Below are 25,912 nucleotides of genomic sequence, written 5' to 3'. Positions count from 1 at the left end.
GCATTTTCTCTTCTTCTTCTGCTCCGTTTCGATGCATCCTCTCCGTTACAGTGTCCTTTACTACCCTGCCTTTGAATCTTTGGATCGTTCGGCTCTCCTGAATCTGGCAGAACATCCCTCTTTTAGCACCAGAGTATTGTTTTTAAAAACACAGGTCCTCGCTGATGAGGCGATTGGGTGCTCCTCTCTCTTCAGTCAAGTTCCTCCTCATATGTTTCAGAAGAATACACACACACACACACGCACACACACACCTTACAAAAACAAATCTACCTCGTAGGACAAAACCTGCACAATAGAGCCACGTGACCTCACCGCACGTCAGCTCCATACGTGAACAGTGCTGTGTATGGAAATAGCCCCATGTATTTAGCCCAGGGTTGAATCATTCGGAGCACTTTACTTATGTTCCAGCAGCTGATGTAAAATGCATTCGGCAGCTTAACTCATGAGGACTCCAAGAGCTACTGAAGCACAGATTTGGATTTGTATAAAGCAGAGAAAACAAAACCCCTGATACATTTGTACTACAACAAAAGAGAAAGCTTTTACAACAATATAAATTACTAAAAAATTCATATTTTCTTAAATATGTAAACAAACACTACAACTTAAATATATCTGGTTTAATACAGACATACTTAAATACAAAGCTTTGTTTTAGATCAGCTCACTTGTTGTGTGGCTGATTATTGCACTGCGAACTCTGGAGCCCTATTGCACTTAAGTAAAACTTTCAGCTTCAACCACTGGTCTAATTTAACTTCTGTAACCACTGGTTACATGTCAAAGACTCTCCAAGATGCTTCACAGCTTTAAATCTCTCCGGCATCCTTACTTCATTTTCATTGCAAGCTCTGTCGAGCAAGGATGGGAATGAAGACAAGGAGACCAGAGAGGTCGAGGAAAGACTTTGATGAAGTTAACTTGGAACTAGAGGAGAGTTGTAGGTGTCACACGGGTTTGTCACTGCTGGCTAACTGTGCAGGTGAGGTCGACGACAGAGGCTCCAAGTCTTTCACAGAACAAATTTGCTCACATAACAATCACGACAGTTTAGGTCCTCACAGGTCCTTCCTCTGTGCCACACGTTGTATGCACTGAATCCATGTTCCTCTTTATCATCCATCCAGTTCGTGGTTATCTGTAGTTTCAAGTTTGTGCATTCTGGATGCCAGGCAGCCTGTTGTCCTCATGCCCCCCCCCCTCCCCTTCCCGAAGCGGTGTCCCCCCAGCAAAAAAACAAAAAAACATCAGATTTGATGGACCGTGATGGACAGGCGGGGGTGTGTCTGAGGGCTTTGTGCACTGGGATTGTGTGGCTATGAAGAGTGGATTCAAGTTACCGAATAGACCTGGTTACTGGGTTTGTGCCTCTCTCTGTGTTTGCTGAGGTAGCGAGAGGAGTTGCTGTGGAGATTTCAGGAGGGATGGATGGAGTGGTGCTGTGTGTGTTTGTATGTGTGTGTGTGTGTGTGTATGTGTGTGCCGTGCATAAGTCTGTTTTTAGAGATCAAGGAGCAAAGTCGGTTTGGGAATATAACATGTATGTGTGTGTATGTGTTGGCATTTGACTGCACGGAATGTGTATGGCTATTACTTTATACTGTTTGTATTGTATTGTGTTGAGTTGTATTCTTGTGTACATGGGGACAAGGTTCTGCGCTCTGCTATCCTGCTCACAAAATATTGTCTTCTGTTCTGTATTTGTACATGTGTGTGTGTGTGTATGCGTGTGCGTACATATGTAAATGTAGTGGTCAGCCTTGTCATCACAATTTGTGTTTCCCTGACAGTATGGAGCGGTACGTCTCCTCGTCCAGCTGAACAAAGCGCGCTCTGCTGGAATCCAGGAAGTAGAGTCTGTCTGAGACTGCGCTGGGGTCAAAGCCATCCCTACGCAAATCCGTCTTCTGAAACTTAAATGTTCCTGTGAAAGAGACAAAAACAGAAATCATGTAAATATTTCAATTTGTCTGTCAATGCCTCTTAGTTTTTTTTTAGTCCTACTGCTAACTAACTACTAAATTACATTTCTGGTTACAGAAGTTCTAATGATGATTTTGAAGTTGTGATGATGGTAAAATTAGAATTCAATTAACTGAATTGAAGGTAAACATTTGATTTCTCCAATTTTGTTTCAAAAATGCAAATTTTGAATTGTGCTTTAAGTCAAAGTGATGAGAAGCTTTTGCTGGATTGGAGAGTCAAGCAGAACGCAAGGAAATGTTTGATGAAAAGAATTTCAAAAAGTAATACAACTCTCACTTTCTGCTTATTTAAGCTTTGACCCAAATCGTGGAGAAAATAAAACAGTGACAGGAAGTTGATATAAGACTGTGTATGTTGTCTGAATTACCGCTGTTAGATCTTTGTATTAGAAATTTGTCTTGGGGAAAACAAAGGGTATCATTGATTCTCCATGGGCACAGAATAGTATTAAATAATCTCGCACAACACTTTAATTGTTAACAGGAGACAAATGTTGAAAATACTCCACTTGGAAGTGTTTTTCGATGTTTTTACAATTGATTGTTAATCCAGAATCAGTGATGCATGCTTCAGCTTGCTTCTTCACAGACTCAGGTGAGTGTTTTGAGATTTAAGGCCTGGCTGGAAAGACCAAATGTCTCAAACTGCATTGTAATAACAACTATATTTAGTCTTGCTTTATTTATAATGTTTTACATAAAAAGCACATTGTACCTGTCTTGTTGACCTCTGGAAGGAAGCGAAGGAACACAGGTCTGGCGTACGGAGGCAGAGCCTTCTCCATGTCCTTCACAAACTTCTCCAGGTCAGTGGAGTGAGACGGATCAGCGATGGCTGCCATTCCAGCTTTACCCTCTGCTCCTGTACACACAAAAACAGGAAAATCTGGTTTAATTCAGCAGACCACTGAGGATTCAGGTCAGACAAAGGCTATAAACGCTGATAAGTACTGTGCAAGTGGCTAGATGGGTAATGTGGCAGTATGTATGACTTGTGTTGTCTTTGTTATTTGTCACTGGGCATGGGTGACCAAACTACTTCCCTTCATTAGGGAATAATAAAGTCATCTAATCTAATCACAGTGGCTGGAAAGTGGCATCTGTGTCTTGTCATTTGTGTCACACAGTCTGCAGAGCCTCAGCTACAGCTCTGCTTTATATGTAGTGACATTCGCATTGGTAGAAATCATTAAATGTCACAATAGGTCAAGAGCATGCTAAGATACTGCAGCTGTACAAACTATAAAGCATGGTTCTTGTCTTGTCCATCCATTCATCTCTTGTACATACTGCAGTAAAAACTGTTTGTGAACTCATTTGTGTCCCCTCCTGTATGATTTTTTTTTTAAATCTGTGATTTATCTTTGATTTTCAAGATGGCTTTTGATATATATTATACAAATATTAAGACTCAGTTGATAAACTGCCATACATAAAAGAAAGGGAGTAGCAGGGATCCAACTGAAGTGCATTTCAAGTGTGAGTGTGAAGTGGGGAAAAAAAAGAACACAAATGGAGAAATGACTCGAAGATGTTACCTGGTACTTCCACTCCATACACGACTACATCTTTCATGTCTAGCAGCCTGCTGAGTGTCCCCTCCACCTCGGTCGTGGAGACGTTCTCTCCTTTCCAGCGGAAAGTGTCTCCTGTTCGGTCCTTGAAGTACATGTGGCCGTTCTCATCCATGATCAACACATCGCCTGTGAAGGGGGCAAAGATCATATTTGTTTGCTGCAGCACTTCAGCAGAGAATGTGAATACCTGTGTGTGCGTGAAGAGAGTGTGTCTAACCAGAGAGATAGGCAGTGTCTCCCTTCTTGAAGACACTCTGAGAAATCTTCTTGCTGGTTGCTGATTGGTTGACATAGCCATCAAACCTCCTAAGAGGGTCATTCTGAATGATCCTGCCGACTAGCTGGCCAGGCTCGCCTAGAACGAGTGAGAAAGTGAAACAAAGACAGAGACACAAAGAGTGAGGGAGAGGTGTGAAAGACCAAAGGGATTATGAATGTATAAATAGCATTCAAATTGCCATTTCCACTCTACAAAGTGCATTATTTGAGCTCCACCAGAGGTTTCAGAAAGGAATAATGTCAATAGGCCCTTTTACACAGCCTATTCAAGGAGGGAATGTTGCACCATTATTCTGCTTTGCTGTTCTGTATGAAAAGGTACAAACACAGAACAGTGGGCATTGTTCATCCACCTTTATGATGTCAGTGGAGGTAGTCCCACAGCCAAATTAACGTCTGCTTTGAGTGGGCATGGCCAGACAGGATGACATCATACATCACACCTGAAGTTGGAATACTTGCATGCATGCCAACTAAAACCGTACAGTGAGGCAGCATTACGTCGGCTTTGTTGGTTCAGCATATACAAGTCAAGAAACAAGGGCTCTTCTTACAGGGATGCAAACGGGTAAGGACCAAAAAAGAGAGGAATTTCCCGGGGGGGGGGGGGGGGGGGGGGGGGGGTGCGCTCACCATTAACAGATAAGTACATTACAATATCACGGAAAAGTCAATTTCCAGTAGTTCAACCCCAACCAAGTATTGAGTGCATATAGATGGACATAGTTTTCAGAAGGCCAACATTTCTATATTAAAAATGCTTAAAAAAAAAAAATTCCTTTGCAATATTTCCATATTGGAGATACTCATTTTTAGGTCTTCACTGAATGTTAGTCATAATTATTACTATTAAAATAAACTGAATAAATAAAGACATGGGATGTTTCATTCAGTGTGTAATGGACATACTATATATAATGTGTTAGTTTCACTTTTTGAATTGAACACATTCTACATCGCGGAGGCGACGTCTTTCCACTCAGGGCTTCCTTCACCTCTGAAACGGGGCAGAGCTCCGTGAGAGACACCTGCTTGACACAGCAACGTAGGGAACTGTGCATGTCCGCGGGGCACAGCTCCATGGACATGCACGGGGGGAAAAAACGGCGTCGCCGTCGCACCGACTGCATGCGGATACGCGCCACTTTACTGTAATGAGCGCGCATGTCGCGCGTCTACATTGGAAGTAGGTTGTTATCAGTATAATCAGAGGCAACCATGAATGAGTTTGCCTCAGTTTCACGTGATTGTCACTGTCAGCCTGTTAGAAAAACATTTTACTGACCCCAGCTAAGACGCTGAGACCCCCCCCTCCCAAAAACAAAAACTCTTCGGATCTGAACGATTCACACAAGTCACCTAATTGGTCATGAAAAAAGCGAGTTTCGCTTTTCGGCGCGCTGTTTGCATCCCTGTTCTTAACAGCAATACGCTGGAATTTGTTTATAATAGGAGCTAAAGAATTGCAACCATTACACAGACAAAGTTGTGCGATATATTTTGGAGTGGTTGGTTTTGGCAGAATGCGTCGCTTTTCATGTTCAACAATCATATGATGTGGATAGGAATATATGAAGAGGTGTGTTCTCCTTGTGTTTTGTTTCGACTTATCTGTAGTTGAATATGTGTGTGTACAGTAAACATACCAGGTTTACAGGGAATGCAGACGCCATCAGGTCCTCTAATGAGCTCCATGGTCTCCTCATCAACCCTCACTAGTCTGATGGGGTAGATGAAGGGTAGAATCTGACTGTTGAAGCCACATGCTCCAACCTGAAGGACAGACAGAAATGTCAGTGTGTGTGTAGAGAGGAAGACAGAAGGCAAACCCGTATTAAGCGGCCAAAAAAACAGCAGGGGCTTTGTGCTGTGTTGTATCAATGAGAAGCTTGAAATACTGATAAAACAACATATTTTAAGAATATCAGAGTGCTTAACTTAAGGAGGATTGTCCTCCTTAAGTCTTCGATAACACTGTGAAGTTCTCTCAGGTGAGAAGACTTGAGTGGGTGCTGATAGACTAAGGATTTATATGAAGTCTGGTCAGACGTGTTTGCAGGGACACATTCCCACCTTGTTATCGAAGTTGCCCAGGCTGCAGTTGCACTCTGTTGCTCCGTAGAACTCTGCGATCTGTGGGATATTGAAGCGGTTCATGAACTCCTCCCATATGGACTGACGAAGGCCATTGCCAAGTGCCATGCGCACCCGGTGTTGCTTCTCTGTGTCCCGGACCGGCTGGTTCAGTAGGTATCTGCAGATCTCACCAATGTACTGCACAATCTGGAGGACAGTGGTAAGAAAAAACAAAAGGTCTAGTAATGAGACATAACAGGGACGTAAAATGACTGAATACCGATTTAATACCACGCTTAAAAGAATGAAAAAGGGATTCCAAGAATTTGGCTGGGAAGCAACATTTAATCTTGTGATTCATTTTACAAGCAGTGACAGGGAAAAAAGTTCAGCAACACTGAGAGTCTATGGTGTGCTACCCGATAACTAAGACTGAGGCAGGGGATGGTAATTTACACTATGCTTACCGTGCAGTTGTATTTGAAACAGTCGTCCCAGAAACGCGAGGCAGAGAACTTCTTTCTGATGACTACAGTCATGCCATGTATTATACACTGGCCCACTCCCACAATGTTTCCTGTGGACAGAGAAATATGAGCTGTCAAGGTCAGAGTAACAGTCACAACATGGTAATGCACAAAGACGTATCATTTAAAAACAACATGCAACTTCTCTTTTTCATTAAAATAATAAACAAATATTGGAGTCTGTGTAACATTATCCCCTAATCATGTGATCACATGCCTCGTGAAAATGTAACAATGAAACACAAAAACATAACAAAAACTAAATGAAAATGTGCATATTATAGCTGTAAAGGTGCGGTCAAACTGTTGAATTGTACTCCTCATTTTTCCACTTGTACAAATTGTTTGCACAAATCTGTTTAACAAAAAAACATCTGTACTGACACCCTGCAGAGGAAGCGGTCTAGTGTAGTTTGCAATGACTACTCTGCTAGGTGGAGCTAAACTGCTCTCATAGCCAAGTGCACTCTACAGTACGTACAAAATCAACAGTTGCTTGAATTTAGTTAGAGAACAAGTGTGACTAAGATAACAAACAATACAGGGTTTTAGAGCTTCATTTTATTTATTTTTTATGTGCAACAAGAAACTAAACCGAGCAGAAAAAACAAATTAACCACAGAACAAACACACACTACATGTTTGGAAACACCCTCAATATTAACTTTAAACACACAGCTTTCACTTTACCTGCAGAGTGGTAGAGTGGAAGGCAATCGTACAGCACATCATCTGGTGTCATCTTAAAGCCATAATATACCAAAGCTGCCATACGGTAGTACCTGAAAACCAGGGTTGGGTCGGACAGGGAGGGAAGAGAAAGTCAAGTAATTCAGAAGAAAGCCAGAGCATTTTATGTCATTTCTACCCATTCTCTTCTAACAGTATTTGTACTCCACACGAAAGCTGCATGGATCAACAAAGAGAGCAGCTGCAATTCCTGTGTGTCTGTTAGTGAGCTGCACGGCTCCTTCCTACCTGCTGTGCACCACAATAGCAGCTTTAGGCATCCCAGTGGTTCCTGACGTGTAGATGTAGAATAGGCGATCTGAAACACAGCAAAGTGAGAGTGAGATAACATACATGTAAGGAACAATATGAGCTATGGCTGATTTTAGCACGTGTAAAACGAATACTCAATCATGTTTCAATCTGTAGTTTCAATTCATGCTTTTCAAATAAACACCTTGCTGAACGCTTACTACTGATTACCTGCAGGAGCTCGGCTTTGATCTGTAATTAGAGGCCTATTTACACTTAGTGCTGATTTGGACAAAGTTTCAGTGCTGCAGGATGAAGAAGAATCCCCTATTTAAGACTCAAAATTAGACCACCTGGTCCCCCTCTTTTCTACAGTAAGCAAAGTGTTCTAGTGGTTGAAGAAAGATGTGCTGGTATGACCGTGGACAACTTTATGTTCGGATTTTGCTCAAATATTCACATTCACATTCGTGGATTTTATCTGTACAACCACTGTTATGCAGCTCCTCGGTGCAGCAGCACTGACATTCACTCTACACAGCATGCTCTATAGTCATCTCTGAATGTGACTTGACTGGTCTAGTCCCAATGCCTTTGTTGTCAATCTGTCAGGGAGACACAGTGTCAAGTGTGAACAAGTTTATATTGTTGCACCTGTCTGTGCTGCTGTTATGTGGTGATTAAGTGACACTAGCAACAGTGAATGAGCCGGTAGGACTGGCTGAACTGTTCTGAACCAGACTTAAGTATGTGGCTGTGTGGACACAATCAAAACATGAAATTCTAAGAAATGTAGCTAACAACAACAAAAACATACTAAGTATTCTGTCTGCCCACATGTTCCTCCTCTGAACTGGGGTGTAAAGATAGAGGATGTCCACTGTGTTGTTTCTTTTTCACATGATCAAATTAACTATAAGAGATTGTTCTGTGTTTTGTGGTCATGAATATCATTAAAAGCAGTGGAGCAATTTGGTGATTATATTCTGGACATTTCAGCTTATTTTTCAGATGGTTCAGTTTTGTGATTTCATTGTGAGTCACTGCTGGGGCCAAAAACTATTACTCACCACTTGTCAGCTGTTGTCACTATCAGCAAATGGAAAGATTACTTTTTGAAATTGCTTTGTGGCTTTGGTTACAGTAGGTGTTGAATTTTTTGCCATAAAAATAAGCTGTTGGTTATTTTCTCAGTTGGTTTGGCTCATTTCTCTAAACAGAAATTACATTCTCAAAACTCTAAGATCATTTGGCAAAACAGTGATACAGTTCAGCACAACACCATAGATCACTTGCAAAAGCACATCTCTATCTCAAAATAGTTCACTCATGTGTCAAAACTAAATTTATTTCTCATATAAATAGCCAGTGCCCCCAAAATGCATCGTCCCTTTGGCATTGTGTGAGCACTGCAGGTCAAAATGTTTTAGATGTTTTGTCACTATGGCAGAGGACCATTGAAATGTCCCTCATGTCCACCTCTCAGTCTTAGCCCAGTCCTTCATTGACAATGGTTACTGTACTAGTTTTTTTTGTTTGTCTAGCTAACAGAATACAATAGTGTATAAAACTGGGGAAAAAAATATATATAAGTACCCTACAGTGCTGTAAATAAATATATGGTATTCATGGTATTATGTTCTTGCCTAATTGTGACAATTGAACAGACTATTGTGCATGTGATGACTTATAGAACGAAATGAGGCTGACATGCTAACTGCAGGCTACCTGTACTAAATAATTTACAAAGATGTACGAAGACATTTGCTATTTGATGAAATGAGTGAGAAATACATTTCTGTTGTGAACATTTGTCAAGCGGTTTGGAGGTTTGTCCATGTTGTTTTGAGAATGTAATTTCTGTTTTTTTTTATCCAAACCAATGGAGAAAAACTGTAACCCACGGAAAGATATAAGTATAAAATGGTATAATAATTCCCTGGAAACTCCTGATCTTTGGTTATGAAAGCTGGACACTGCTTCTTACCTGTGAAGCAGCGTTGCGGCCGACTGGGCAGGTGAGATGGGGCACCTTCCAGCAGGGGCTCGAGGCACTCGGTTCCCTGTGGGACCCGTTTGGGGTCCCAGTCTCCAGAACAGAACATCTTCACTGTCTTGCCCATTGAACTGTGCACCTCAGAAACAGCTACAAGAGGGAGACAAACACATTATGCTAATTAGATTTATTTCAGCATCCCCAACTGCAGGAAACACCTTTGTACAAAGAAGGTGACAAAACAGAAGCAAGTATCAACATGTATCAGAGAATGACACGGAAAGAATGGAAGTAGCAAATTAAAGCAGGAAAAAAACCCTGACACTGTATCTTAATTTAAAAGCCTTCTGTCCTGCCGGCTCAGTAATAATGCTACCGGCTTGACTTTGGCCTGCTCAGTAGCCAGGAGGCTGCGTTTCCAATTACTTAAAGGCATAAAGCACATGACAGGTCCGGGATCCAATACAAAGACTGCTCCATCAATCCCAGGATGACCAGCTCAAAACTCATTCACTCTTTATAGCTGTTGAGATCAGGGCTTTTCAGATTGGGCAGGGACTCAAAGAGTGTCATGGGGAGATTGAAACAGAGCCATCATTTAGTATGTTTGACTATTCTACTGAGTTGCTGAATTTTCATACCATTAGTGCTTCCAAAGTCTAAGCAACAGAGCGAATATTCAATAATACACCGCAGGTTAGTAAGAAATCAATTCTACTTGCTCCTGTGCAAAAATATCAAACAAATGAGATCATTAAACATTTTTTGATCTTAGAAGATTACAATTATAGTTCATGTCAACCAATTGTTTACATATGGTAACCTGACTTTGAGCTGATCCTGTTTTTGATTTTCTTTGTGATATGACGTTTACTTGGAACATGAACAACCTGGTTCGACAACCTGGTTGTGACTCAACAGGGTTTCGCAGCAGTTTTACATTAGCTTTGTTGTTTTGGTTTTTGTTCTAAGCTTCAAACTAAAAAGGGATTTATAATGTTTTGAAAATCTCCATCTTTTTACTGTCCTATCAGTATCTGGAAGAATATTACACGGTTACGTATCTGTCTCAACACTGTAGGTCAACCTATCCGTCCTTACGTGCCTCTTATCTGTTTGAGTCTATCATTTATCAGTCAATCTTCTCTCTTCAGACCTTGAACACCGTAGATTGATGATCTAGACATTTCTCCACTTTCCCTCTTCGTTACCTCTTCCGTTCTTCCTCCTCTCATCTATCAGCCATTTAAAGCTCCACTGACCGATATTAGAAGACATGTTCTTCAAAACCCATCTATCTTTTATGACCTCTGTTGCTTTCACCGGCGCCACGCTATTCTCTCATCACAGAAGCAGAACAACACTCGTCAGCATGAGGCAATGTCCTACAGACTGTAACGCCCTCTGAGACAGACTTCAGACTATGTTGCCACCATAACAAACAAAATATGTCACATATCCTTTGGATAATTCTCTAATCTCTAACTCCACCATCCCCCTTCTCCGATCTCTCTTGCTCTCACCTTCAGTCAGCTCTGAGCCAAACACCACAGCCTTGGCATTGGAGATGGTGACACAGTGGACCAAGGCCTCCAGCCTCAGATTGAAGTTGATGAGAGCGGCCTCTACTCCGATTTTGGCCATGCCCAGCCAGAGGCCCACGTACTGGGACCTGTTCTCCATGAAAAGAGCCACCACATCTCCATCCTGCAGACAGAAACAACAGACAGAGGGGCTCATCAGACTGACTGCCATTAACACACATTTAATTTGATTAATTTTAATTTCAGATCAAAGAAGACATGTAATGCCTCCCCCTGGGTGGAAAAAATGCTTCACTGAGTTTTAACAGTAAAATAAACCGATTCTGCTTTAGCATAGTTTGTTAACTGAAGTTCTACTTGAGCAGACCATTAAAAAAGAATTCAGTAATCTCTGAAACAAATGAAATGTTATTGTTACAATGGTTACATTTGATTTTTAGAATTTAATCAAAAGCAGATATGCAATGAAGACATTCTTCAAAAAGTACCTGGAACCCCCGTTCCAGCAGCAGGTTAGCCACTCTGTTGGAGTACTCATCCAACTGTCGGAAGGTCCACCTTTCCCCAGTCCCCTCGAAGATCAGTGCTGTTTTGTCCCCATGACGGCTCACTGTTTCAGCAAAGATCTTGGGGATTGTGTTCTTCTGTCTGAGGTGGCGTTTGACATTCATCTTCACCCGCAGTAACACAACTGCCGCACTGAGGAATAAAGAAAAAAAAGACAGCGAAATCAGCAGGTTAAAGCAACATTTCCTGGACGTATTCCAAAAGATAATTTGCCCATTCATTGTTCAAGCAAATACACCTCACCTAAATGGCCATCACACTGGAGTTTGTTTCAATGTGTCGTAAGTGTCTTCAGTATTAATTTGATGCGTTTACATTCGTTGTCAGTTAAATTATCTTTTTTGATAACTCTCCCTTTGGTAATTTAAAAGATAGGATGAGATTTGAGACTCAGTTGCCAAAAAGTATTATAGTCATGTGTCCATGACTCTTCCACTTGGCAACAAAACAAAGCCAATGAACATTTATTGTGACATTTCCAATACTCATTTTTTAAGAATCTCAATTATGATTTTCACTCTGTGGTATAAAATGATGGAAAACAATAACTTTCTCTGCACAAAGGAGGGTGAGAAATGAATCATAAAACATGAAATGTCCTTCAGATGATGGTCAGTTGTATCATGAGGTGTACATAACATGAAGCACTGCATTGTACTTTGAGGCTCATACAGTTGACTGACTGTCTTATACACTACTACTCCAAATAAATCTGTAGCAACCTAAACATAAAACATTATGAACAGACATGACTGGTTGAGTGCAAGGGACAAAGTCTGCATCTCATTGACCACTTTTCTTTCATGGTTCAAAGGTACAGGCCATAAAAATCTATTGAGCCAAGTTACTTCGTGGCAACACTGTAACAGTGATTATCTTTTATCATTATATTATTTCATGTTGGTCCAGATAACCATGATTTATTGTTGTGCTATTGCTCCTTTTATTTCATTTTATGCTTGACCATAAAAAAAAGCTGTTTGCTGACCTACCTAATGCACCATAGGGTCGACTCTACATGAAGCAAAATCAATTTATTTTATAAAGCACATTTTAAATCATGCCGATCTATTGTTAGCAATGTGTAAATAAACCCATAACTAAACAAACATAATTAAATGCTGCAGTTTATACAGAAAACTACAACCCCCCCCCACATTAAAAAAAATCTGTTTTCAACCACCATAGATGCTTTACACCTTGTTACACTAGCGGCCAGTTACTATCAATGGCAAGTGTGTACACTAGAGGTTACTTTAGGCTTTAACAGTGTAAATACTTGAACCTTGTCACAGATCACTACACAATAAGAATTTATGAGTCACTGAGGAAACAAGTTCTATACAGTGAATCTTTTAACCTTGGGCAACAGACACCATCAGTACCTTGGCAAACAAGTACTACTACTACTATTATTACAACTAATTGTATAGTTTAAGGTAGGGCTGGGCGATATATCGATATAAAAAATATATCGATATATTTTTTAATGGGATATGGAATTTGACCATATCGCATATATCGATATAGTTCAAATTTGCGCTGTGATCCTTGCTCCATTCAGGCTGCTGATCTGGAGCTCTCTGCACTGCTCGCCGCGCTCCGCTCCGCCCCTCCTCTATCTATTTTATTCATGCTTATCAGACCGCTGCTTCACCAGCTGACCGAGAGGAACGCACCGAGTCCACGTCGACCTCGTTGCCGTTAACGAGCCGAGCCGCGGCTCTAGAGGCTCAGTCAGCTGCTGTAGCAGGGCTGTTAGCCGTTAGCTGTTATTAGCCGTTAGCACGCCGGCCCCTGCAGCAGCGTCAGAGCTCCAGACCTCTGTGAGCCGCGGTGCTTTCACCAGATTCAGCTCGTAAGGTTCGCGTTTACCCCATGGATCTATGATAATATAATACATCCATGGTTTACAAACGTTTGTTTTCACTCTGGTCCAAACCGTGGGTCCGTGAGTGTCACGTGACGTTTCCATGACGACTGACCGGAAAAGACGTGGGGCACGTCACGTGACTCCAGGTTAAAAAAAAAAAAATCTCTGAGAAATAACAGAGACACAAGGCAGTTTTTTTTTTTTTTAGTTTTTAGTGAAGACAATTGATAGTTTTTTTTTATTTCAAGAGTGCCTTTCTATAAGACTCTGCTATAGCTGGTGTTTATGTTACAGAAATGTCTTATAATAAATTATACATGATAATGACAATATTTTCAAATTTCCAGCCAACTTTTAACATTGATCTTAGAAGAGGCCTTATGGAATCACGCCTTCTAAAATCCATTACTCCATTACTTTGATTTCAAAAAAGGTACTCTTGTCAGGCAGTATTTATGTTTATATTTTGTTATTTGAGCAACTGAACATTTATTCATGAACCAGATGAAGAAACCTGTTTATTATTTATTCATTTGATTTTGCAACTGTTCAGTGAAATAGCCGGTTTCAATAAAACTACCTGTGACTTGTTATATTTGGCTTTAACTTTGACTGAACATTTGCTCTCACTTTGCGGAAAAATATCGGGATATATATCGTATATCGATATTCAGACAAAATATATCGGGATATGACTTTTGGTCCATATCGCCCAGCCCTAGTTTAAGGTATTCAAATCTTGGCAGGTAGCTGTCAGTTTCGTCCCTCTAACAATTGAGAAAGCAGGGGCACTTATGCATATAATGGGTCGGAGAAAAGCACAAATCATAGCTGGTTAAGTAACTTTGGCCTCGTTTCTCATTGAGAGGTCATAAAAGGCTGTCTTTTACAATTTCCTGTTTTACCATGAGTGGAGCCATTGAGGGAAGTTAACCACAAACCAATTACCATGGCAACCTCCAACTGTAAATATTGGTTTTAGGTAGGACAGTTAAAAGAACTGTTCCTTCCTATACCCTCTCTGCTGTCTTTGTTTAAAATATTTAACGATACCTGCTACGTCACAGAGTTGTGAAACATGCACGACAGGAATTTGCAGCAGGTAGATAAGGCTGGCTATAAGACTAAACCTGTCAAAGGAAAAGACTCAGGTCGTAGATGGTCGGCTCATGAAAGCAGCGATCCAAGATGTTGACCTACATTTCTGCAGGGTTAGAGGTGTGAAAACACTTCTGATGCACAAGGTGCGAGTGAACTGACTAGAGACTAAATTATTATTACCGGAACAATCAAACGTCAGATGATCCATCATTGCAACTAACTTCACGATTATGTAATGAGACGCACACTTTGAAGTTATGTTATCAGTTTGTAAGGGTGTTTGATCTGTGCTGTTTTTTTTTTTTATTATTAACTAAGAAAACATTTTTGTCTTTACGACTGTATCATTGTTTCATCATGTGGTGATGAATTATCTTTCTGATTTATAGCCTTGTTGCTATACTTTCTAACTATATATGGCAGAATTACTGGATTGTAAATCAAATTATTTTTACAGATGTCCCATCATACCGAATTAACATTGTAGGAATCATAGCCTGCGGTTTTTACTTAAGCTACATTATGACACAGTACATTTTTACATCGTGCTATGAAACTATGACTATGAGTTATCTCTTTTACTGCTCACAAAATCTGGATGTTAATATCTGAAAAGCAAAAGCCGAAAATCAGCACTTTACTCTCGTAGTAATTGTGTCACTTGGGATTCATGGTTCTAGGGTGCAGAGCCAAAACAACTGAAAATTTGTCTTTGTCAAAATACCTACAGACTGCACTTTATCTCAGCTGACACTTCCTGTGACAGCAGACAGTTCAAACAAGACATCAGTGGTTGAAATGCAGAATAAAATAAAAGAGCATTAATCGCTGACAGTAATTCTCCATGTTTTAAAGAGCATGAGGATGAAATCATGAATCTTCTAGGTTTGATTGTTCATCATCAACACGCAAAATCTCCATGCTTACTGTAAGTCTCTGCCAATTGTCCTGGCGAAAATCTGCAGGAAGCTCCATCCTCCACTTCCCAGGTAGAAGATCGAGATGGCCGGGATGACCTGGTACCAAGGCAAGCCCACCAGCAGCCTCAACACGAACAGCAGGACTGTGCAACACGCTAGACGCATCATCCTGAAAGAATGCACACACATATAAATAGACAGAGATAGTGGGCCACAAGCTGCAGACCATTGCCAGTATTCACAAACATGTCATGCTGAGCATCAGTTCAGTGGGAGAAAGGTTACATGTGGTTTAAACAAGCACAAGTGTTCTTGAATCTGCATCTCCACAGCGGTATTACACCCCAACCACTTGACAATGTTATCTACTTTGATTTTGTTTACACATCCTGTGCCCATTTCAGCCCAGTGACTCAGCTCTAGCAGACTGAATTTGTAGTCAATGAGAAAAGGGTCTTAACGAAATACCTTATTAGAATTACATAGATTTACAGTATGTAATGCTGCACATAGCATAGGATTGCAGTTCATCTTTTTTTTTTCTCACATGTGCAGAGCTCATAAAACCAAGAAAACTCCCTTCCTACTTCCTTGCAGATGAATTAAGATCAAGGCTAAAGAGACCCTGGGGGGACCCTAACTCAAAGCAAAACGGTCTTTTCGTGACAGCTGAGAGCAACAGAGGGCAGCATGTGTTGACATTGGTGTCCAGTGCCACCTGATATCTAGGAAGATGATCCCAAAGCAGTAAAAGATAGCTTTACTCTGCTTATTATCAATTCATTAGTCTACTTGGAACAACACTGGGGGGATTATTTCCGTTCAACATTACGGAACAACAACTGGGCCTTCTTTTTTTGACGCCTTAAGAGTGAAGATGCCGACAAGATATGTGTCGCTGTGCTTCCCTGCGTATGGCTGTAATGATGATGGCTGATGGCTTTATCGTGCCAATTCAATCACTGTGCTGCTATTTAAAACGGAGAACGACGCACGGTGTGGATGATTAAATTACTCTTAATGTCCAAAAGGATCGACATGACGGGATTTGCCGCATGTCAGAGGAAAGAAATGCAGTGGGGAGGCACTAACCACTTCACAGTTGGAGGAAGAAAAAAAAAAAGCCTCATCATTCGCTGTTGCTACACCCGGAAATTTAAAAGGCGCGTAGCATCATATTGCGGTAGCGGATGGAGGGGAGAGCAGAGAGAGGCTCAACCCACCGTTTTTTTTTCTTCATTAAACAGCTCCAGCCGTGCCATGTGCGTTTACAGACAGGGGCCTTCAATCGCAACCCGGCTGGACAATATTTCTCGGGCTAAACCTGATGTAGCCTATAGGTTATCATGGTAACAGGCGCGCCGGGGAAGCAGGATGCGCAGCGTATTGCGCGCATCGGCTTAGCAAGGAAGCGGATGGACAGTGTGACAGCAAACCCCCTCCCTCTCTCTATCTCTCTCTGTGTGTGTGTTAGCGATGAAGAGACATGCTGAATACGCCATCCACATCCACATAAGTTACCCTTCACGGACAGAGAGCTGCCGGATATTTAGGTGTCACGCCGCCGCTCGTGTCCCGTTACACGGCTGTGCGCTCACAAGGTTGACAAAGGACGAGAAAGTCATTGCCGGGGCTCTCTCCCTTTCTCCGCACAGATAATAACCGGACCCATCCGTGAAGTTGAACATCACGGTGGTGGGGGTGCGCACAGTCAGCTTGGGGCTGTGGCTGGTTGGGATGACATTTTTCGTTTGTTTTATTCCCCCGTTTTTGCGTACATACCTTGCACTTCGCTCACACCGTCACAGCATGTAGGTGCGCAGAAAATCCCCTGACGTGAAACTCGTTGTGTTGCGATTCCACCTTGATCGGCTTACAGGCTAGCCTGGTCGCCCCCTCCGCTCCTCGCCGCCGCTCGCTCCGGGTTTCACAGAGAGAGGCTCACAGAAAACGCACGCAGACACAGACAGACACACACACACACCGGGATCCCCTCCTGTTGTTAATACCACAACGAGCTGCTGCCGCCGCTGCTCCTCCTCTGCTCCTCCTCTGCTCCGGGAGTCAAATTCGCGTGGCTGTGCGCGTCGACTTTGACCCCGCGATCATCATCCGTTCATTGTCACAATCGCTGGTATAATTTCTGGGTTCATTGTAGCCGATAACCTCGCTAGCAAGCGTAATTCAGATGACCTTATAATTTTCTTAGCTGCGCCCGCCCACCACCGTCAGCAGCGTGCCGTCAGTGTATCAGGAATAAGCGCTGACGGACGGGAGGCCGGAGCCAATAGAAAGCTGCGTTGTTTCTTTTTTTTTCTTTTCTACACGTCTCATCCGGCTAGGGGCGGGGTTTGCGGCATTGGTGAAGAGGAAATGCGGCGCGGCCCTGCTGCCTGCAAGCTCAACAGACAAGCGAGGCCAGCATGCACACAGGCAGCAGACTCTCCCCGGTATAGTGACAAGGCCCTGATGCGGAACCGTACGTGTGGCGTGAAACGAGCCCTGCCTCTTGCCCGGAGAGTCCGCCTCACCACGTCCATTCATTACTCCGCGTCTCAGCCACAAGATTTAAATAGCCATCTGTCAACAGGGAGGGAGCCGGGGATTGGAAGAAGAAAAAAAAAGGACACGGTATCATGCTAATCATACCATAGCCAGGACTTTATCAGTTATCACCATGTGGGCTTAGATCTTACAATAAAAAGTAAAACCTGGGAGGCACAAGCCCCGTGGTTTTCAGTGCAGCCCCGAACACACCAGCTGATTTAGGTGGCTGTAGGGGTGGTGGTAGGTTTTTGTCTCGTGAAAACCTGCAGTATTGTGTTTGTACTCACAAAGTTGACGAGCAATAAATGTGAAAACAGCAGATGGAGCCTACATAAATATCTAGACAGCACACAGTACTGAAAGATGATTAGTATTGTGCCAAATCTTGGATCTTGGATATAATGCGATGCTTCAGTTTAAAGTTTGTGTAAAGCCAAGAGGCTCCATGCATTACACAATAATAAAACAGAATAACTTTGGCCTATTTTAAGATGGCACAAGCTGGGTGACATCTTACCCAGTATTCATTACAGCAATGTGACATTGGCATTGTGAATCACATTGCATTGTGCAAATGGTCCTTGATTGCAAATGGCTGTAAGGTCACTACTACAGGTCAACAGAGGTTATTTCCAGTGGGCTGGAACTGAAATGAATGGAGACACATTTATTTTTTGTGCTCTTGACCCCATCTGCAAGAATACCAAAGACGTATCATATAAAAGTGAACATTTTACAGCTTAATCAGGCTTTATCATCTAGTGATGTGTTGTACAATAAGTGATAAGCAATACAAAGATCAAAATAAGAAAATAAGATGAGCTTTGACCTGCCAATGTGAGATTAAAGGGCACAAATACTTTTTTTAAAATCATAAACTCATATGATTACACGAAGAGGACACCGACACACAAATAGCACACACAAGTCATACACAGCATCGTCAGAGCCATGTGGCTAGTCAGTCGCTATCTGTCTGAGAAGGCGCACTATCAGCCCCTCTCAGACAGATAAAACCGCACCCAGCATATTATGGCACTTGTTTGCATTCTCTCGCTCTGAGTATTTCAGGCAAATAGGAACGCGTTGGGGACTTGACTTTTTAAAAATCAAATTAAAGAAGTACAGATGGGTGACAAACATAAAGTGTCAAAGTAAAGTGTTGTTCCACCTTAAGCCTCTAGAACGGCTTCATGAAGAAGACTGCTTGAAGCATCAAGGCTTTCAAGCCAACTGTGTTGAAAGGGTTAACCTGGGACAAGTAGAAGTCTCACCATGCATTGTCTTTTAATATTTATTACAGAATTATGAACTATTAGGCTATTATCAAAATATTTCTGTAACGGAAACAAGAAATGTCCCATGTCAACTCAAAGCTAATCCGTCACTTACAGTATTCATAATTGCTAAACTATGTAGTCAGCCTTTGTTTCCTGTAGGGAAGGATCTGCATGTTATTATTGCACTAATTTTTCAAGTCCCTGACCATTTCCTCTAATTTGTCACCAAGCTGTAAGTTACCAACAATTTCTTTTTTTGGTGAACTTTTGGATGTTTCCCCTAGAAACAGTAAATGAGTGTGACAGTAATACACCCCACCCTCCCTTAGGATTTTTTTTTTTGGATGACATTAGGATGACCTGCTGGGCAATGTTGCCACACCAGTGTGTTGCAATATGGGTTGCATTTAACAGACAGGCCTGTAATAAAAGTGGCAACTAATCTTAACAGTTCCACATAAAAGCATTTTTTATTAACCGTTTGTAAGGATTAAAGTGCAGGTGTATGAGGACGTATGTTGATATTTCATAGTGGCCTTCGAAATGGAAACATATAGTGGTGGTGTATTATATGTTGTTGTGAGTATACACAGCATATTACACTAATGCTAAAAGCATTTTATACCTCAAGGACCAGTATGTATCCATGCTTTTAAACACCATCACAACACCAACATATCATGTTGCCATTAATTCAATCTCTCTGTAAAGAGGTGAAACTAGAATCACAAACAAAACAGTAGGCAAACCTGTGCCTGAAGGAGGAAGCTCAGATCAACTCATCCTCAAATCAAAAGTTCTTTTGTCTTTTCTTTTTCATTTCATGCCCCTCTCCACGTGGTCTTATAGGAGCCATTCTTACCACTGTATTTTCATTATGCTTTCTCTCTCAGTCATCTAGCTCCAGACCAAAGTGGCTGTAGAGATCTCTTGTGGTGGTCCCCCTCAGAGCAGCTGCAAGGCACAGAAAAGTGGGGGTTAGGCCCTTCAGCAGATTACATGGTGAAGTTCCTCATCTTCTTTTCAAACAATCGTCAAAACACTGAACAGACCAAGACCACATGATGTGAGTGCGAAAGACCCATTTTAAACATAAGGCCTGTACTTACTCAAAAGCATGTATAGAAGTATTGGAATTCAGTCAAAACAGACCTCTTATCTCAGCCCATCTTTATACTTATTTTCATTGCAGCTTAAAATACAAAATTAGTTTCTTCCAAACATTTTCGTTTACCCTGTTAAAGCATGATTTAGTGTGAATAATCTAATATATCAGGCGAATTAGCCCCGCCAGCTAGAACTCTGCCTTCTTTGATTCATGCAGAACCAAGCTATGCAGAGTTGTGCTTGGCTGACACTGATACAAACACCATCTGATCTCATCTTTGTTGTGCACTGTACTGGGAAAATTTAGCTAGGATTGAAAATTATTATATTTGGCCTTAATTAGATCAACTGAATAATAATATATAGCCTGTGAAAGTGAGAACATAAAAAAGCTGATAAAATATCACCATCGAGAGAGGAGGAAGCAACTTACTGTTGTGTTCTTTAGCATTAACAACTTCATTTCTATCCACCTACTCTTCATTCTCTCCATCATACATACCCCCCAACCCCTGGCTGTGTGACTAGTCTTGACTAGCTCAGCAGATAAGTCAGTCAATTGTTTTGCTTTTAACGTATGTAAATTATATTTGAGCAGTGAGGGTGTGTACATACAGTGCTGTTGAAACAAGGGGCTTTGCAGGCCTGAAGCTACAGAGAGGTTCACTGTTTTGATATCAGTCGACTGCACAGGGCAGGACTCAAGACTCTGTGAGTTTAGGTTGCAGCGCTCTGAATGAAAGTTCCCTTTCAAAACTGTTTACCCTTAAGCAACATCAATGAACAGTGTGTGATTATTTACTAAATGTGAAAAAAGGTTTACACTTACTATAAACTGTAACACCTGTCAGGAAAAAATTAATCATGAACAACCTTCAACTCGAAATTGAGAATTAATACTTTCTCTGAATTTTCAAATTATCTTTGTTTTCACCTGATACCAAAAATATAGGTACAAAGTAAACACTTCCACTTTTCTATAATCATATCACTGTTCACAAAGTATGTTTTTCTTTTCATCTGTGAGATAAAACATATAAGAATTCTGTTGTGTGTAAAATTTTTATGGGTGGCACTAAAGAGCTTTAACCTTTGAATATAAATAATTGACCTCCTGTATAAGCAGTATGAGGACAGTTCTAAGGGACAATGACCTTAACCCTGACCAACAGACAGACAGACGGACATGGTGAGAGACAAAGGGGCGGTTGTCTTTAAAGGGTACTGCAGGGCATCTCCACTTGTCCCCTGTCTCATTCTACAGCCTGCCCACCGATCTCCTCCCTCTCAGTATAACAGCATACAGTACAACAGCAACGCAGTGTTTAAGTGTAGACTCTTTGTTAAAGTGTGTGCTTCTGTGTGTTTGAGAGAAAGTGTGAGAGAAAGAGAGCAGGAAGGGGGTAACAGAGGCTGATAGCATGTGTTTGTATGTGACAGTGCGTACATGTGTAAGTGTATGGATGTGTCTGCATGATAGACAGAGATTGCAATTGTGTGTGTGCGTGCGTGTGTGAGTGTGTGTATGTGATGTGAAAGACTGTCATTGTGTCAGAGGGGAAACGCCATCTCCATTCACTAAGAGGTCATTATCATCCTGACTCCACTGAACTGAGAGAGAATTTAAAGAGATAGCCAGCTTTTAACATTTAAGATTTAAAATTGGAGCACACACGTTTTTTTATTACCCCACACAAATTACTGCAGAAACGGAAAATATGTCACAATAAAGTGTCTCTGTTAGTCCTTTCACATATTCTGTAAAGATGAGTGGACTAAATCGGAGGGATGTGCAGATCTTAACGGCGCACAGGGTCACACAAATTTTAATATTAGACAAAGATAACCCAAGTAAACAGAAAATGCAGTTTTTACATGATGGTTTCATTTCATTAGTTGATGAAGGCTCTCACTGTGGTTCACTGAAGTCCCAAAGCTTAAGAAATGGCTTTGTAACACTTTCCACACATACGTATAGATGTCAATGATTTTGTTTTTTCATCTTTTTTTAAAATGTCTTTAGATCGCGGCATGATGTGCTGCTGTTTGAGATCTCTTAACCTCCTTCACTTCAGTCAAACAGGTTCTATTGAAGGGATTTCTTGATTCAACAGGTCTGGCAGTGATCAGGCCTGGGTGTGGACACACTGGACAGTGAAATTAAACTCTACTTTAAAAAAAATTGGTTTATCACAATTAGTTCATGATTTAACAAGGGGGGCAATTACTTTTTCACATAAGGTCAGATGGGTTCGGATAGCTTTTTTCCCTTAAAAAATGAAATCATCAACAAAAGAAAACTGCATTTTATATTTACATGGATTATCTTTGTCTAATATTTAAATTTATTTGATGATCTTAAACATAAAGTGTGACAAATATGCAAAAAGTAAGAAATCCAGAAGGGGGAAAATGCTGTTTCACAGCACTACATGTCAAAGTAGGTAAAAAGTCATGTTTGTTATGAATCATGCACAGCCCATAATGTGACTTGGCTGTGATTCATTAGAACTTTCTAAACAGTGTGAAAGGTGTCAACAATTTCTCAACCACATGCAGTTGCAGCACATGCACAAATAGACTTGAGAGATACACAGACTTACAACACTCATTCAGACTTGCAGCCTATTTCCTCATACCAGTGTGCCCCAATTGTACACTCTACACTCATTACTTGCACAGTATGATGCAGTGTCACAGAAATTATGGTGAAAGCTGTAGGGAGAAGTTGAAATGCCAGCAAGGCTTTTGATCTCACTGAGAGCAGAAAGCGATGAGTTGACACTGGTCATTAAGGTACTGTACCACCAAAACTAATGCTGTTTCAACAACATTAATATTCATGTGATGTCGGTGATGTGTGAGAGCAGTGTTGGTCAATATTAACCAAGATATTAACACAGAAAATTATAGGATTTTCCGTGGCTGGCTTATTCAAGTTGGATGAGGTGGTATACTGTAACCTAGCTCCCTCAAGTAAAACAGACTCTTCAACCAACTGCATTGTTCTCTAACGTGTTAATCTAATGGGATTGAATAGTTTACAAGCAGTTAAATGTAATCTAAATGCAGACGTAATCAGGGTTGCAGGGTTAAATACTGTCTAAAGTTAAATAGGAGACTGGCCTTGACTTTGCTTTAGGCAAATAGATGTATTGCAATGTTGCCCTCTGGTGGCAGGCTGTATTAACTTCAATAAATATATTGTATTGTTGTGACCAAACTCAATTTTTTCACTAAATGCAATGGTTGCAATCAGATGATAGTTTATTCAGATTTTCCTTTAGATTATAGTTTTTTTTGTTTTGTTTTGTTTTGTTTTTAAATACAACACAGCATTAATATTGTATACACACCAAATGCCATGATCTGTTAAACTGTGGTGGTTGTGTTAAATCTGGTGCTGCCTTCTCGTCTAGTATGTTCAGAGTTCACACTGCCTGATAATATGTGAGCCAAGAAGTGTAAACATGAGTCACACAGCCCATTCAGCTGACTGTTTTGGTTAGCCATCATCTTGCAGCACTCATCTTTTGGTTTGGAGAATTTGCAAACACTTAACTGAAAATGTCAAGTCATAACGGTTACTGGACTTAAATTGTCATAGCTACAAAAAAGGTCCTAGCTCACAGAGAAACAGCAAAATCCCTTTCCAGAATCCATTGAACCTGTGATACATTTCACTGCAGTGCAGGTCAGTACAATTTGAATTGGTCTGAATTCATTCAACACCACCAAGTGTATAGAAGTGTGCAGTGTGTCTAATCTATAAAATTAGATGTTAAACATTCTTAATTTTCTTTCTTATCATGGCCTTTGCAAGCCTACTATTATTGGCACCTTTACATTATCTTACCAATACGGCCCAGTAGTGACTGTCCGATGTCTTTAATGTCGTTGTATTCATGCAGCATGTCAATATGATGCTCCAATTCCTCTACTCTGTATCCCCTGGAGAAACACAGGCACACAACTGGTGTCACACAAAAGATCACATGTTCATTCATACAGAGATCCCCACACAAAAGAATAAATATCTTAAAAAGAGGCAAATCAGACTAATTCTAACGATTCTGTTTCAGGATACAACTTATGAGGATCATCACTATCTCACGTCCCTTAATCCGAAACCAAATTATTAACAATCAGTACTACATGCCTAACCTCAACATGCAGTATTCAAAATGAACTTCAAAAACAGAAATACAGCAAGGCAAACATATGCAGCTGTACTCACTCAGCCTCCAGCTGTGCTATCTCTGCATTCAGCTGCTCTCTTCTCCTCTCCAGCTCTGTCACCTCCTCAGCAGGACTAACTTTAGCATTCTTGGTTACTTGAATCTGTGAGGTACAAAACAGGGAACCATGATAGCGGAGCACAAGTGCATTAAATACAGAATTTATGTAAGTGTTTCAGACAGAGAGGGGGCTTACTTACAGGTGATTTGAAGTTGGAGTGCACTCTCTTAAACTTTGAGAATGGAGTTCTATGAAGGAAGGGAAACTACTGTTAAAGGCGAGGTATGCTTGATGAGAAAATGCATTTAAAGTTTCTGATTACATGTTTATTAATGTTAACTCTCCAGAAATAAATCACAGCTGCCAGCAATAGCAACAATAGCTGTACCGTCTGTGTGTTTGTACAAGGACAACAACGTGTTAACAACATTACTGAAAACTTCCCACAACACCCCACAAGTTTCCATCTCCATCAATTTTCCAGCTCTGGCTGATGATTATCAAACTAAGGAATACTCAGACACTGATAAGCGGTTTATTAATTTGTAGTAATAAAGTATCTTGAGGGAAAACTCAATTTGAAAAGCTCTTCCAAACGTTTTACAAACAACCAAACAGCATATTTGACTAATGTAAGATTAAGCTCTTAAGATGTGAATGGGAAGATAAGACACTTTAGTTACACTAACAACAACAACAACAACAACATGTAACGTTACTGCATTATCCATGTATCTAACTGTCTTCAAAGGCCTTTCTCTTAAAAAGTGATACTGGGGTCTTGTCTTAATAACTTAGTAAAATGAGGGGACAGAGGACTACTCCAAATAACATTAAAGTTATCCTGGCGTTAGCTAAGTTAGCTCGAAAAGCTAATGATGCGGCTAACGTCAATTAATTCACCTCTTCAGTGCTCCCTTCTTCGCGTCGTTTGCCTCCGGTGTTGAAACTGAACACTTATTTGCACTGTCGTGTGTTTCATCTGGCTGTTCCGCGTTCATAATTCCTCAAAGGTTGTGAAAATGTGCGTGTTTAAGTCAAAGAGAAACGGCATACAAACAGGAAGAGCAGTAGGAAGTTTGCAGTTCGCGGCTGACGACGAGCACACCCATACTGAAATTTGATTGGTTCTTGGGCCAAAGAGGCGGAGCTTGGAGTAGTTTGGTTACCCCGGTAACAACTGTGTGACAAAAGATGAATGAGACTTGTGGTGCGTTCCAGGCAGGCTTTTTAACCCGTAAGTCACGACTTCAAGTCACCAGTTACGAGTTTGTGGCGTTCCAGGCAAGTTACGAGTTACTAACTGG

General features: G+C 41.0%; 2 protein-coding genes across 2 annotated transcripts; both read right to left on the bottom strand.

The window, feature by feature from the left end:
* Positions 1-1,427: 1,427 nt before the first annotated feature.
* Positions 1,428-17,610, bottom strand: slc27a4 (solute carrier family 27 member 4). The gene is made up of 14 exons (XM_083983225.1): positions 17,215-17,610; positions 15,440-15,601; positions 11,460-11,670; positions 10,951-11,134; positions 9,419-9,577; positions 7,429-7,498; positions 7,141-7,232; positions 6,391-6,500; positions 5,921-6,130; positions 5,494-5,620; positions 3,786-3,923; positions 3,530-3,694; positions 2,707-2,853; positions 1,428-1,930 (listed from the first exon to the last, which is right to left on the bottom strand). The coding sequence occupies exons 2-14, from the start codon at positions 15,598-15,600 to the stop codon at positions 1,773-1,775; spliced, it is 1,932 nt and encodes a 643-aa protein (XP_083839351.1). The 5' UTR covers position 15,601; positions 17,215-17,610; the 3' UTR covers positions 1,428-1,772.
* A 2,538-nt stretch (positions 17,611-20,148) lies between these two features.
* swi5 (SWI5 homologous recombination repair protein) lies at positions 20,149-25,606 on the bottom strand (the record flags this gene model as incomplete). Its single annotated transcript, XM_083984035.1, has 5 exons — positions 20,149-20,213; positions 24,223-24,317; positions 24,604-24,707; positions 24,805-24,853; positions 25,509-25,606. 5 exons carry the CDS (start codon positions 25,604-25,606, stop codon positions 20,149-20,151), a joined length of 411 nt encoding a protein of 136 aa, XP_083840161.1.
* Between the last annotated feature and the right edge of the window lie 306 nt (positions 25,607-25,912).

This window comes from Trachurus trachurus, assembly GCF_905171665.1.
Source record: "Trachurus trachurus genome assembly, chromosome: 12".
Lineage (NCBI taxonomy): Eukaryota > Metazoa > Chordata > Actinopteri > Carangiformes > Carangidae > Trachurus > Trachurus trachurus.
This window is presented reverse-complemented; position numbering and strand designations above follow the sequence as displayed.

Coding starts and splice junctions, on each gene's coding strand:
- slc27a4 (XM_083983225.1), bottom strand. CDS start 15,600: ATGATGCGTCTAGCGTGTTGCACAGTCCTGCTGTTCGTGTTGAGGCTG. Junction 11,135..11,459: donor TGCTGGAACGGGGGTTCCAG/GTACTTTTTGAA, acceptor TTCTGTCTGCAG/GATGGAGATGTGGTGGCTCT. Junction 6,501..7,140: donor TCCACTCTACCACTCTGCAG/GTAAAGTGAAAG, acceptor CTCTGTCCACAG/GAAACATTGTGGGAGTGGGC.